This window comes from Haliaeetus albicilla, chromosome 27 (genome assembly GCF_947461875.1).
Source record: "Haliaeetus albicilla chromosome 27, bHalAlb1.1, whole genome shotgun sequence".
Taxonomy (NCBI): domain Eukaryota; kingdom Metazoa; phylum Chordata; class Aves; order Accipitriformes; family Accipitridae; genus Haliaeetus; species Haliaeetus albicilla.
This window is the reverse complement of record NC_091509.1, coordinates 14,878,001-14,893,161: the sequence shown is the minus strand read 5'-3', so window position 1 is coordinate 14,893,161 and position 15,161 is coordinate 14,878,001. Positions and strand designations below refer to the sequence as shown.

At 40.2% G+C, this 15,161-nt stretch overlaps 1 protein-coding gene across 1 annotated transcript in view; it reads left to right on the top strand.

The window, feature by feature from the left end:
* The window catches only part of GALNT10 (polypeptide N-acetylgalactosaminyltransferase 10), a 90,444-nt gene that overhangs the window by 52,653 nt on the left and 22,630 nt on the right, over positions 1-15,161 (top strand). The window contains exon 5 of the mRNA XM_069772763.1: positions 14,040-14,225. Coding sequence (XP_069628864.1) covers positions 14,040-14,225 — 186 coding nt within the window. The remainder of the gene's footprint in view (positions 1-14,039; positions 14,226-15,161) is intronic.

The following is a 15,161-nucleotide window of genomic DNA, read 5'->3' as shown; positions in this document are numbered from 1 at the left end:
AAAAAATTTTTTTTATGTTTAAGCAGTATTTCCTGTACTTCAGTTTGTGCCTAAGGACTCCCAAGTCCTCTTCCACAAAGCTCCTTTCCAGCTGCTGGGTCCCCAGTCAATACAGGTGCATGGGGTTACTCCTCCTTGGGTGCAGGAATTTGCATTTCCCTTTGTGGGGCTTCACAAGGTTCCTGTTGGCCCATTTCTCTCGCCTGTCAAGGTCCCTCTGAGTGGCATGTCAGCCATGCCTCCCAGGCTTGTATCATCTGCAGACCTTCTGAGGGTGCACTCAGTCCGGTCATGCAGGTCTTGAATGAAGATGTGCAATTGTGTTAGCCCTAATATTGGCCCCTGGGGTGCACAGCTGGTGACAGTCCAGGCCTCCAGCTCGGCTTTGTGCTGCTGATTACAGCCCGTAGACCTCAGCTAGTTTTCTGTCCTCCTCGCTGTCTGCTTATCTAGCCCAGATTTCATCACTTTTTCCGTGAGGATGTTGTGGGGAGGCAGTGTTGAAAGTCAAGATGACTTTTATAGGTAAGAAAAACTTAATGAGGGAATCCAAACGTATTGGAAGAGTAGACCTAATAAAATGGGTTGCACGAGCATCCTGTATGCCTCGATGCTCTAGTTCCCTTGTTGAATCAGCAAAAGATATAACTGTCTAGGGAACACTAATACCTCTAAAATGTAAACTAATTGTTTGCATTTGTATGTTTATCCAGAACAAGCTGATGATATGTATTTTTCAGCCCTTCCTGTAATGTAAAACATGGTAGGGTTTTTACCTTTTCACCCTTTGCAACAGTGGAAAATTTTGAATTATTTAAGACATTGTAAACTTACTGTGTGCTAGAAGGTTATGACTTAATTGCTGAATGTCATTTAAAAGAAACATCTTGCCACGTACTTGGGGCTAGCTATGTGCAATGAGGAAAATGTACAAGCCACATGGGTGGTTCAGAAGTACTTTGGGTTTATCTTATTTTGTGCCTTAGCTTGACAGAAATCAGTGATTGTGGCTAGGTGCTTAAATTTCTTATAAAAGTCACATTTCAGCATGCAGTTATTTGCATATTGACTGACAGCCTGTTCTTACTCATTTTTAAGACTACTTTTGTATAAATGACAGTGTTTTAGAACAAGTGTAGTCCCTTGTTGAAGAATGAGAACCGCAGCATCAGTCATCTCCAAAGCATGCATTATATGCAAAGCACTGTGTTGATATAGTAATAAAGTTGAAAGTGGCAGCGCTGAAAATACTGCAGTCTCCAAACATCAGGATTGTTCTGGAAGTGTTAACCCAGCTGGGCTGTCTGCCTTACAGCATTTTATGTCTGTACAGTGGCAATACGCAAAGACTTAACATCCTTCTTACAGTAACCAGTCAAAATCTGCACCTGTGACTGGGAGGCAGTAACAGTTTCAGCTGAAGTACTTGCATATATTTAACCCAATATGACAATGACATTTGCAAAGTCAACCTTCTGGCTTTTAGATTAAACATGGTATATTTTAGGCTGTGATTATCCAAGAGACATGCATACTTGGCTATAGTTGATTTTGAGGAGAAAATTTTGTTATAAGTAAGGTGTATGGGATCTCATTTTCCCTTGGGGGGTCCTTAGGGAGGTTCCAGATTTCAGCTTCATCTTTCTTCCAAGGCTACCCTGTTTACTTGAGCCTTATTTTAATTCATGAAAATTATATCTATTTAGGAGTCCTGAAAATATTTATTTGTTCAGCCATTTTTAAATTTTTCTTACTCTTTCCCCACTTTTACTCACTTTTTTCTTAGTTGTGTGTTTTCAGCAGGACTTTGTGCAATAAGAATTAGAGCTGTTCTTTGACGTTTGGAAGACAGCAGAGCGTTATAAGCCCAGACTCTGGCACGTGGCCACTGCTCATCTTTGAAAGGCAGCAAGAGGCTTTTAGGCCTTTTAATCAATCAGTCCAAGGAGTGTTTTCCCCAAGCAGTGTCATCTCAGCCCTTGGTTATGACCAACATTTTCCCCTTTGTTTGCCCTCTCCCCTCATGTAGGGCCAGTCAACTTCCTTTGCACTGTTGTGCTGTCCCCACACCGTCCTGTAGCTTGCTTGAACGTTTACTGGCAGGGGAGTGTTGGAGCCCGTCCATTCACCGAGCGTCAGAGGGAGCCACAGCCAAATCCTCCTTTTTCCTTTTAAAGATAAATCCCCATGACTTTTTAAATCTCCCTTTATATTGCAGTACAAGTAATTCTGGAGGTAGCCATATGGGATAATCTGAATGGAAAAACTAATGTGGGTAAGGCTACTTGGCTGAACCACATGCAGCATAATTTGGTCTGAAGGGCAGAAGTCACTAAGTAGTGTACTGACAGGAGAAGGCAAGGGGTGATTAATCTGTCATTTGGTGCAGCATCAGGTATGTAGCAAATACAACTCTGTTCCATTAATCATATCTGCCAGACCTTAATTGAAAGAAATCATGTTCTTAGTATGTGAAATATAAAAGGGTTTAATACTTGAATTCTTTTTGATCTTTAAGTGGAACAGTAAAGGATTTATGTAGCTAAAGAGATTATCTTTTCATCTTTAGGCACATGCATTGTAAAAGTAATTTTTTTTTCTCTTAAATGCGCTAAAGTGCATCTGGTTAGTACATGTCTGAGTATGGTGTGACGGTGCTTAGGACAAAGTGGTGACAGTCTTTCGTACTGAATTTTGAATCTGATTCTTTTAAAGCTTTTTACCTTAATGTATTTAAAAAAAGAAAAAGCCAAACTTTTCTTAGGCAACTATGCTTTTCTGCAACCTGTTCTTACATGTTGCTTTCAAGGTCTCTTGTAAAAGTTGTAGTAACTATTGTCTCAACTGATAAAAAGATTATTTTTGTAAATTAAGTCACAGAATAAAGAGGCTTTTTCCTTGCTGTTAGAATTCATTGCAGACCATCTCAGGTCTGTTTAGACTCTTTGAAGTAACTGTCAGCAAGATCTCCCCTTGGGTAAGTGGGATAAGGTTTGTTCTTTTGGGTGGAGAGACTTGGAACTCTGAGAAAACAAATGTACTCTTTATTTTCATTAGAATGAAATTCTCTGTTGTGAAACATACTCATTTTGATATCTGTATCTCATTAAATCTTGGGCTCTTGATAATGCTCAGTTTGTGGGCCTGGTTGTTCATCTAGTGGTTTAAAACTACTGGGTGCATAAAGTTACAGTGAGCAGTTCTCAGGCTATGGTCAAATTCTAAGGATTTCACTATTAAAATGATGGAAGCCAATACCAATGTCATTTTTCCATGTAGAAAGTGACTTGGCTTTGGTGAATATCACTGATTCTGGTAGTGGCACAAATATTACAAAGTGAAATAGACTTTAAAGTCATTTAAGTGATTATGACCCACAGTCTAGATGTGATGTTTGTTACCCAGACTCCGGTGTGACTTACAGGTAGCACAGCTGCGTGTTTATACTGGTATAGGAGTGAATTTGTGAACTCACCAATACTCTGAGCATCAAATGGAGTAGAGCAATAAAATAAAACCTTAGGCGGATGTCCAATTTTGGTTTATGAGAGTAATTTGTTATTTTCCATTTCTGGCACTGTCTTGTGGGTGTGGGATACTTTAGACAACTGTTAGTGACAGACCTTGCTTTGGATCCACAGTGAAATATGGATGGGATTTGATTTTGTTTTCCTTTTTTGAGCATTCATTTTTAAAGTGTCTTTAAACACCATTTTTGTACTTGCGTATACCCTTCATAAAGGGATATCTAAAACCTGCATTGTTCATTAGGCAATGGCTAGAGAGTATTAAAAATATATTCTCTAGTGTTTAAGGGACCTGAGGGCCCATTGTAGTTGTTTACTTCAGCTTTTTTTGTGAGAGCCTAAATTCACTAACCAGTTTACTTTTCATCATCTTGTATTTATTACTTTAAGATCAGTTGCTACAGCTGAAGGATTCTTCTAGAAAGATGAGGTGGCTTTAAAAGGTCCAGTTTACTATGACCTCTTTCTCAGCTAATTATTGTGTAATGAAGGACGTCTGGCAAACTAAAGTTTAAAAAATAAAAAATTGAGGAGCAGAGTTTCCATTACAGCTCATTAAATAAATCTAACTGCATTGCTTGCTACTAAGAAACCCTATGTATGTAGCTTCTATTAGTGGAATTTTGCAGGAAAACAGCTTTAATTTTATTCTCCTCACCTTGAAGTATATGTCCTCATCTAGAGTCAAAAATCTAGATATCTGCCAGCTGCAGTGCAAATCAGCATTTTAATGCTTTACAGCTGCTTCTCTACAGAAGTTAATTAGAAATGTGATTCAAACACCCTCTGCGAGTACTCATATATGATGTCTATTATTGATAATCATAGTTTCTGCTATTTAAGCGTGCATTTTGGGTGGTATTGACAAAGCAGCTGTGTTCCTACAGAGGGACTTTGATAAAGGTGGAAACTTCTTCACTTTGAGAAAATTGGAAGGTAATGCCGCTGCAATTTAAAAATAAAAGTGGATAATCTAAACCACATTCCTTTTCTCTATAGTTTTAATTGCAGTCATATTTTCTTAGTAAAGAAATGCCACACTCATTCTCTCACTATAACATCCATTCATACATGTCATGAGGACCACTGTTGCCTATTACTCACAAACTAAGTATGCATTGACGTCTCCAGTAGAACGGTGAATGGTGAACGGTGGAAGCCAAGGCTCAAGATTTAAAAGCAGGGTACCTTCAGCTATCAGTACTACCCTCTCCCCTCTATCATCCAGCTAAAATGAATGTGTCAGCTGAACAATATTGTCGATGGGATGGTTTAGTTTTGATATCAGTACAGCTGTGAACAGTCCTGGATTTGTGCTTCAGGATTTAATAGATTTATTGATCTTTCTGGCAGATGTCACTGACTTATTGTGATAGTTGCATTTCTTGTCAATAAAGTAAACAGCAGCATTGGGAACTGATGGTGGAGAGATCTAGAAGAAGAGTAAAGCATGAGTTTGTAAAATGTACTTCTGATATGCCAGAGTTTGTTATTACAAGTCAAATGTGTCTGTATTTTTCCTGCAGCTGTATTGGTGATTTTTTCATTTGCCAAATACTTCATTTTCTGTTCTCTGACATACAGACTACAAGACAAACATGTTTTTGCTTTGTCATTCATGATTCTTAACGTATGAGCATTATTGTAGGAATGAAGGATTATCAGTTAGTTTTCCAATGTTCCATTCGGCTGCAACCCCAAAGCAAAAATTTTGTAGGTATGTGCTATTAATTTTAGGCTTCATAGTTGTTCTTCCTCACTTAGACACATGAGATCAAAGCCTTTGGACTCCAAAGGGATTCATTCCTACCAAATCAAAGCACCTTTCAAGTGGGTTACATCTTGGACCTAATGGTATGTTCTCTAACAAGACAAAAGTCCGGAGTAGAATTTTCTGTTAATTCTTGTGCTCTTTCTGGAGTCTTTCCTTTTTTGTTGGTTTGTACAGAGCAAATACTTTCAGGCCAAGAAGTTCTTTGTACGTGAATACTGCTGATAAAGGCAAAGCTGAATCTCTGAGGACTGGATTGGTTTGGGGTTGGTTTTTTTTTTTTCTTTTTTCTCCAGCAAAATTCAGTGACTTTTAAGGCTTTAATCTCGCAGCTTTGATATGTTGCAAAATGTTTCAGCATGAAATGTCTTTAACACTTCATCTGCCTGCATCTCTCCAAATGATGGCAAGTTCTGTCTTGCTGTCAGTCATAGGCTTTAGGTTCATGTCGTGATATATAATATCCAGTACAGCGCTATCAACAGTGAATGTATACTAACATGCTCACCAGAAGTAGATGCAGCTAACCCCTCTAGCACAGCAGCTTGTTCTGACTTGGTCCCTGTGCACCCTCCCTGTTCTGAAGTCTGCGGGTTGCAGAGGAGTCATGTTCAATTGGCTTTGTTCTGTCCTGTGAGCAAATTTCTGAAATGCTTTTGCACCCCTGCTTGTCTCTCGAGTGCTCAGAAAGCAGTCGATGTAGATGAAAGGCAATTAAAGACTGATCTAGTCTCTCACAATTTTTAATTGTAGTACAGAAAGTGGAGTATAAATTCACAGGATCCTGAACCAGCGTGTCATGCGTATATTAGCCTCGGACTGCTGGAAGTGGTGATGCTATTGGTATGGTGGCTTGTCTTACTGTTTTTCAGTGTTTTCACCTGCCCATACAGTGTTTATTAATTTAGTAGAAGAGTGTTAGCATTGAGCAGGAGTGCAGACGTTCCCTCGGTTAAACAACTGGATAATCAAAACCACTTATTTGGCCTTAAGATGAGGGCACAGATTCCCAGGGTTGAAGGCATTATTTGGGACAGTAATGCCCTTCCTGCTAGTCACCATGGCTACATCAAACTTGAGCTGAATATTAAGTGTGCTGCAAGGAGTTCACTCCTGTTTCAGCAGCTACAAAGGCTACACAGGCCAGAAACTACAGCTATCTAGTTTGTATGTCAGTAAAGCAGCCTCTCTGATGTTAAAAGCAATCAGCAAGGAAATGACTGAGAGTCATAAAATCACCTCTTTAGATCAAATGTAGTCAACAGAAGAGGAAAAAAAACAAAGTGGGTGCTTTAATCATGATACATATTTAATGAAATGGGAAGGGAGAAGAGTAAACTAATGAGAATGACTATTTCCCCTGGGAAAGATGGGTTATGGCACAGGAGGAAAAACTGATGTTGTAGGTTGACCAGGTAGTCGGTATGCAGGACTTAAGAACTGAGGCATACACCACAGGCTGGCTTCACTGCTCCTAATGAACAAAAGGTGCTTAAACCTTACAGCATGAAGGAAGGATGAGTAAATGGATTTTTCTGGATTCCCTCAGGAAGAAACAGTTGAAATAGACTTCCTTTACAAATGAAACTTTCCTGAAAGATTAAGAGGTTATGCTGTAGCTAAGATGATTATTCCCTGTGTATTTCCCTGCTCGGAAATGCAGCCTACTAAACTTTCCCTAGGGTCTGGATATATTTATATGCTAATGCCAGTAAATGTGAATTTTCTCATTTTAAGATTACACCTTTGTCTCTGTGTTCAGTACTAGTATCTCCTGAAGCCATAACTGAGCAGGGTTTGGATGTCTGCTGTAGGGTGGAGGAAGCTATGAGAAAGTTCCCTTTGCAAATTCAGGAAGCAATGGATGATACAGGTGAAACAGCAGAAGTTTATGCACTTGAATTTATCAAAGCACACAGCACAGTTCTGCACAAGTGGTCTTTGCCCCAGCAACGTGCAGTCTGGCATATTTCCTAGGCCCCACGCTTCCACTGCTGTGCACTTTATTGTACCTAAAAAGGAAGCTTGGTTTTAAAACATTTAGAAAGAGAACAAAGTCAATAAGATTTCCAGAAACCCAACTCTTTTAATCTTTGTAACAATCTAAAGAGGGATGACTGCTATATCAGCAAGTGGGGTAGTGCACTTGCAACTGTTGTCCCATGCACAGAAACCCCTTCCCCCCCCAGTTTTTGTTTGTAAAGATGTGCTGAGACCCAACACTGATGCAGAATGGACAGTGGAAACTGGGCCCCCTCCCCTTTAAGAGTCTACCACAGAACTGTAATCAGTGAAGCAACAGATATTAATATTCTCCCTTCCCAAGCCTTTTCTTCTTTGTTTGTAAGAAGATTCGGCTTGGAAAGCTGTGATCAGCTTAATCAGTTTGTTATTATTGGGACTGGTGTTCATAGTACAATTTATTAGATCAGTTTATTATCCTCCCAACCAACTTCAGTGATCAGAGTGTGAAAACATTGAGAGAAAATTAAAACTAGTGTAAGTGCTGCCTGTTTGGATAACAGCACATTTTGCTATTTAAAAGGATTACTCATCTGCACCAAAACAGGGAGAGAAGTTAATTTCAATGATGTAGAGCTTTCTATTTCAGGGAGGCCTGGCTTGCACATTGTGATGGATTCAGGAGGAAGTATAATTCATTCTTAAATTGTTAAATAGCACGTTAGGGCCAAGTATCTAAGTAAAGATGAATGGATTCATTTGTAATCTTAAACAAGCATGTCTGCATGTGGGAGGGTAGGGATGGGAGGCTGGAATAACCTGTAAACAAATGCCAGATGAACAGTTGCACTTCAGGTAGCCAAAATAACCTGCAGGGAAGGGAAACCAGCCCTGTCTGCTTAAAAGGGAGTTCTGCAGATCCTCCAGTCCTTTCCTCCTGTGCCATGTGCCCTTCAGCAGGAGGGGAAAAGTTCCCTGGATTCCCACAGTGCAATGGCTCTCCCATCTTCATAGTATCTTCAACCTTCTGAGTGTAAACTGAAGCAAAGCACCTCAGCAGGAGGCAGGATACTGTAGGGGAGAAGGAACTTCAGTTTCACCGGTGGCATCTGAATAACGTGGGAAGGTGTCTAGGAATGTTTCTGATTTCTGCAGTGCTGCTCATTCTGAATTGGGTTGATGGTACTCATATGAGCAAGGGCACTAGAGCTGCAGATGTGCTGTGCAGTGTCAAGGTCAGAAACCAAAGCTGATAGGGTCTAAAGTAACATGTGAACCATGAAATGTTGCACTAGTAGGACAGGGGAAATGTTTCCCTCATCATTCTTTCTCTGGATGTAAATCTGTATCATAGTTTCAAGTCCTGACTGGTACTTAAAATGAGTTAATTTTTTTTCTATGACAAATGTTGGTAATCCCTTCCCCACCAAATACTGCAGAGATGTTACAGGGACATATGTAAAAAGAGGTTATGCCAACCATGTTATTGCAAAACAAACTGAGTCCTAAAATCCTTACCCCGTCCTCCTCTGCAGAGGACAGTTTGCCTGAGTGAAAGTAAAGGGTTTACTTGCAGTTCCTTTGAGTTCAAATATCTGTGAAAATAAAGGTTTTCATAGGATGGGACCAAAAAAATCTGCTGTCTTTTCAACCCTGGGATCAATTAATGACCTTGACAGCTCAAAAGCCTGAGCAATGGCCACATTATTCAAAACATTCAACTTGAATCCTTCAAAGCACAGAAAGCAAATGTGTGCTGAGCACCTCCCATTTGCACCTGCCCAAGATTCACTGTGGTCAGAGGTGGAGGTCCTCTTAATTGTCTGAGCTTGGGGAGTCCCAAAGTGCCACCAGACTGTGAGTCTGCTCTAAAAGAGCCCAATGATTTCCTCAAAGCAACACTAGTCTTTGCGTCTCAGGAGAGAATGACCTGAGTTATCAGCTCCGTGTCTTCCAAGGAGCATCTCTTGCTTAAAAACAAAACAAACTCTCAAGAACCTAGCAGGCCTGATGCAACTACTTTTCTAACTCTGCCAGCCTACTGGGAAGCAGCCTAGCACATTTGCCTAGTGGGGGGGGTATGCACTAGTTGCACAGAACAATGGGTTTTGTGAGTGTCTGTGGGGAAGGTAACCAACCCATATGCAATTACCTCTAAGCAGGTGCTTCAGGTCTTGGTGTGTGATTTGGGGGAGGGAAAAGAGCACAAAACAGGCCAGGCTTCATCTGTGTGCTGTGACTACAGTGGCCTGCTGCTGTCTGCAAAACTGAGCTGCATGAGCTCAAGGGAATGAAGTTCCTTTGTACCGCAGAGCAGCTCTTGAGGAAAGCAGCTGTCAAAGCATGCAGGCAAGATGTTAGAAACTTGAGAATTGCTGGATCTCTTCCACTGATTTCTGTGGGAAAATTACTTTGGTCGTGGACAAATAAATTTGAAATATGCTACAAACCTACTGGTGATTTTGCACAAAATGTGTGAAAATCTCTGTGAAAACGTGGCTGAGCCGATGAGATGTGAAAGAGACAGAGAGGATCTAGACACTGCTGAGTGAAGACAGGCTGCGTGGCTTGCTGCGAGAGGATGTATTGACTTAACTTCTGCTTTGACTTGGAACAGTTGAGTCCCATGGACCCTGTGACTGCAGTGCTATTTAAGCTGTTCCGGTCCTGTAGATCCATGTCTAAGTTGCCTTGTTTCTCATGCATTTGCTTCTTTAAGCTGTAAAAAAAAAAAAAAAAATCCTTGGGCTCCTCTGTCCTCCTCCGACTTCTGCATATGTTTAGTTTTGAAGTGGTAACATTTCTTAGGTGCCTGTTTGATTGGCAGGTGTGCAGTGGTTGGAATGAAAACTCAACTGGACATAAGAAATTCCTATTTTGGAAAGTCCTTGCCATGCTATAAGTGGTCATCAGACTCATGGCATCTGAGGGCAGCTGTGCTTGGATGGTGAGGCTAGAAGAAGTAGTGCAGTAAGACCACCACAGGAATTTGACCTAGGAAGAAAAAAAGAAGTCTTATTTTGGAAAGCTTTGGGACTGCTTATGATAAGCAGGCCTGCTGTTGAAGCTTCTCTGCTATCTTCACACAGTTTTATTTACAGCTCAAAATAAAGAAAGCAGTAGTTCTTGTCTGGTACTGTTAATGTATACGCTGTATATCAAGTTTATTGCGAAGTCTGTTAGCAAGCTACCAGCCTAGTTTTTAATCTGCAGATAATCTTACTCTCATTTATATGTTTGGCCTGTATTACTTTGCCCAGCGTAGGCACAGCCATTGGAATCCGTCCAGTTCACCTAACAACTTTCATTAAAGAAAATTGCCCTTGTAATAAAAATTACTCAGTGTGACAAGATTCCATAATATATTTTTTAAAGCCTCATAAAATTTTGTAGCAGTTAATATCACTTGTTTGGTTTTTTTAGATTTTCTTTTAAAAGCAAAAATTGACTTAATTGTGACAATATTTGTAATAGAATGAAATAACTATTTTCTATCTGGGCATATAGAGGCCAGGCTGGGTGACAGGAATAGTGCAGGGATAAGGAAATAAGAAAACCCTGTCTTTGAAAAGTACATTTTGTTGTGTTTTGTACATTGTTTGTGAGGTTGCTTGAAAGTCTGTGACTCTTTAGTAAGGGAAAGTAGATAGAATAAAGTCTGTTCACTTGCAGTTCATGATACATAAGTCTTAACCTTATAAAATGCAATGATCAGGCATGGATTTTTCTGCAGTAATTAGGAGCGGCTTATCTGAGCATCATCCTTCCTAGCTACAAGGACAGCACTTGGTATGTGTGTCCCCTGCATCAGTGAGAATACATGGGTGCTGGTGGAGTACCTGTAGCTTTTCCTTGCTTCTTCCATCCATCAGAAACAGAAGAACATTCCTAATGTGTGAGACATTTCTTACCAATGTGGCATAGAGCAGGCTATTCGCTGCAGGGGTGAAATGCTTTGGTATTTTTTCACTGTGGAAACATAGTAAAGAAGTGCTAAAGAACCAAACCCAGCACTTGGGAATGGAATGGGAAGTCAGTGGATTAGAATTCCTGCTGTCTCTTTGCAGAGTACTTGCCTGAGAAAACTCTGTGGCTTCTATGCCTTCTTTTCTCCTGTTACACTATAAAAATGGGGAAATCTCTCAGTTCTTAACTGTTTGTTCATTAATAAATATAAATCAACCTGTCTTCGGTTAATTTGCAGCGGAGCAGCCATCATCATCACCAATACAAATATGGCCAAGTCAGTGACTTTCTGTTCACTTGCTGGTTTGTGTCTTCTTGCATGAGACCAGATCCAAAAACATGCTAGTGTTTCTTGGTAGCCTGCTCAGCTGTGCCATACTCATACCCCTGGAGGAGTCAGTTAGGCTGCCTTCAGGTGTCACCAGAGATGAAATTGCACAACAAACCAGGACAGTTCAGCAAGGTATATGATGCTAAAACATAAAATGACCAGCACACAGGTGGAAGACAAACATCTGGGATCTTTCACAGTCTTGTTTTCCTGTTTCTATCAAAATAAAGAGTTGCAGAAAGTCTATATATTTTTTTCCATTGTTTTAGAGCTTTGGAATTTTTAAGACTTTCCAGTGCTTTGTAGGTCTGGTTTAGATAATGTAAATATTGTGGGGTCTGATCTTGCAAGTGCTACAGTATCTGTGGCTACTGTTAGGGGAATTGGAGGACCCAGAGCTTCTGTGTGATAGTTACCTCCTTTATTAAAATGAGCACCGGCAGCCACTCTCATGTTTATCTTGCCTTGGGTAGATCAACTAAGGTGTACCTCCTGGCTTGGGCTTAGCTGATTTATGTTTGAAGTGAGGATTGTTTGTTCCCTTTTCTGATGAACTAATCTTTTGTGATAAACTAACAATGGCAAGGGATGAACTGTGATGTTCAACAGTGGTGGTGGCTTTTCTTTTTTTGGCTTTTGAAGTCTACGTACTGCCTCAGGAGGAAGGCAGCTGCACTAATAATATATCTAGTCTCTATGGAAGGCCCTTATTTGAAAAACCTGTAATTGAGTGGACAAAATTTCTGGTTGCTTGAGAGGATCTATTCAGAAGAGACTTGAAAAAGATGAGGGAAAAGCATGCTAGACAGCAAGAAGTACTAAGGGCTCTATTGAGCAGGGAAACCTACATAGATATTGTGGGACAATTAGACTCGTCAGGCAAAACACTAAAATGCATTTGAGAGCAAAAAATCCTGGGGAATGTTAAATAAAGCTTTGAAAAGGCTAAAGAGCTTGCCTCAGAAGCAAAGAAGTTGATTTGGGTGATCTTTGAAGGAAGGTAAGTGATGGCTGCTTCAAAGAGAAGGTACAGAACATGTGTTAGTCATAGGGATTTTGCCCATTTTTTTCTCCAGTAGCTAAAACCCTGAAGCACAATTGCTGGGTCAGCACCATGGGGGAGAGCTTATACCTCAGTTAAGTTTATTTGCCCCTTTGCTCTTCTTGGAGAGCTATTCCAATACCCAGCTTCCCTGGTGCCCTGTTCTGGGGTGCTTTCACACTGTCTGCCTTTTCAGCCCCTGCCTTTCACGCCTGCTTTGGAAGCCAAGGAAGACTCTGCTATACAGAATGGAGTGGATTTGTTCCCTAGAGTTGAGGCAAATAAATGTGTGAGGTTATTTGTATTTGAATGATTGCCTCTATTCAAGCTCTGTTGCGTGAGATTTTAAGATTAGTTAATCGCTTAGATTTGACAAACTAGCTTTTGCCTAGCGAGGCTCGTTTCCTTGATCAGTTGCTGATGGCAGTGGATAGTATGGTGCATTAATGAACAGTCCCTGGCACACTGTGAATGGAGTTTGCTGTCAAGTAAGTCAAAACTTCAGATGCCTAAATATCAACCCATTAGTGATTAGGCCAGCGTCAGCTCTTGGCCTATTTTTGGGTTTTTCTTTGGTGCTTCACTCTTTGATGTAAAGACAGCTGTGTGCCCCTCACTCTTTATGTAGACCAAGCTTTTTATTTCAACATCTAAACAAGCTGTCCATTGTTTTGATCACTCAGTAATCTTTTTCTGCAGCTCTCCTGTTTGAATTCTTGTTAATTGTGGTGACTACAAGTGCCTGTGCTAATTCAGATGTGGCTCCAATCCATATTCAGTAGCATAAATATTTCTATATTTAAATGGAAATATCTCCTCTGATAAGCATTTAATATAGCCATCCAAATATATACAGCAGCTATGCCTGCCTTGCTGGCTTGGAGGGATGTCTGACTAGGCTTTTTGCTGGTTTTTATTTACGCATGAGTGGATGGTCATGTTGTGTGTTTTGAAGAAACCAAACGCAACTTCAGTGCACTGAGTGCAGTTTATTTCTGAAAGTAAATTGTCCTGTGTCTCTTCTAAGCTACATCGGTTTTCCACAAAAGTGTCCAAGAGTTTCTGCTCTGATAAAGTTCTCCCAGGGGTCTGCCAGCTGGCTTTTTATTCATTTTCCATTTTCTCCGCTGCTTGCTTTCTCACCCTGCACTCCTCCATCTTATCCTAGTTTCTCTTTTTTTTGTTGGTTTTTGGGGGGTTTTTTTTGCTTTTTTTTTGTTTTTTACTTGCTTCTAAGGTTTTGGAACATCTTCAGAGGTCTTGGTTAAACAGTTATGTTTAAAACCTGAATTTAAAAGAAATTATTCTTATTTCCTTTTTCCTGTTATTGCATTTGTTAACTGTTCAGGACACACTTCCAAAGACATCTTCTGGTAAAGAAGGAACTGCATTTTTAAGAAATTAGTTGTTACAGTGTTTAAATTTCTCATTTTCATACAGAACACCTGAAGAAACGCCTGGAAGATTATATGGCCCAGTTCCCAAATGTAAGAATCCTCCGAACCAAAAAGAGAGAAGGGCTGATAAGAACTCGAATGTTGGGGGCCTCCATGGCAATAGGGGACGTCATCACCTTCTTGGATTCCCATTGCGAGGCCAATGTAAACTGGCTGCCACCTCTGCTAGGTAAGCATGTAGTGCTGTACATGGCTGAAGACTGAACTGCTAAAGAGCTGGCAACAGATGTTGGTGTTGAATTTGGTTTATTTCCACGTGCTGCTTTCCCCTCATGCTGTAAGTGGACAAAAGGAACATGAAATGTCTTAAAAGGGAGAACAAACAAACAAAAAACCCAACCAACCACAAGACTCGGGTGAATTGTTGGCAACTTGTAGCCTTTAATACAAGAATTTTATTCTGTTCTAGAGTCCTGCACTGTACAATAACATTATTATATGTTTTGTTTAATTAAAGAGCAGAGATCATATTCTTCTGTTTCCTCACTAAATGAAATCTTAAATAATTTACAGCTTGCTAGAAGAGTAAACTATCACATGGTCATTCAGCAGCTTGCAGAGAGGAATGGCTTTATGATACAGAAAAGATCTTTACGTGCAATTTTTAAGTAGCTTTTAGGGGGTTTTTTCCTCCTATATAACAATATTTAAGTTCATAGTCTGCAAGCCTGTGGAAAATAATTCTTGTGAATGACAGCTGCTGGTATGTATTTGTAGAACATGTGCAGTCCTTTCTAAGGCAGTGAGTGCTTCGTCTTTAAGGAGGTATCAGTTTTACAATGTCAGTTCTTTTCAAGGATGACTAATTGAAAGGGCAGTCCCTTCTGTTTCTGGTACCTGTGTGCCTCTGGCCACTACCAAAATCCTTTACAACCCTATTGCAAGTGACCTGTCAAAGCTCTCTCTGAGGTGTGACTTTGTCAAATAAATTGTGGCAACAATAGTCAAGTGGAGATTTAAGGAAAAACTAGTCAGGTATGTCAGCAGGATTGTTGGATGGTTATACTGTTGCATTTCACTACAGTTTGTATCTGTTAATAGTGTAAAACATTTGCAGCTTCATGAGCCCTGGGGAGGGAGGACAGAATTAGCTCAATTGCCATTT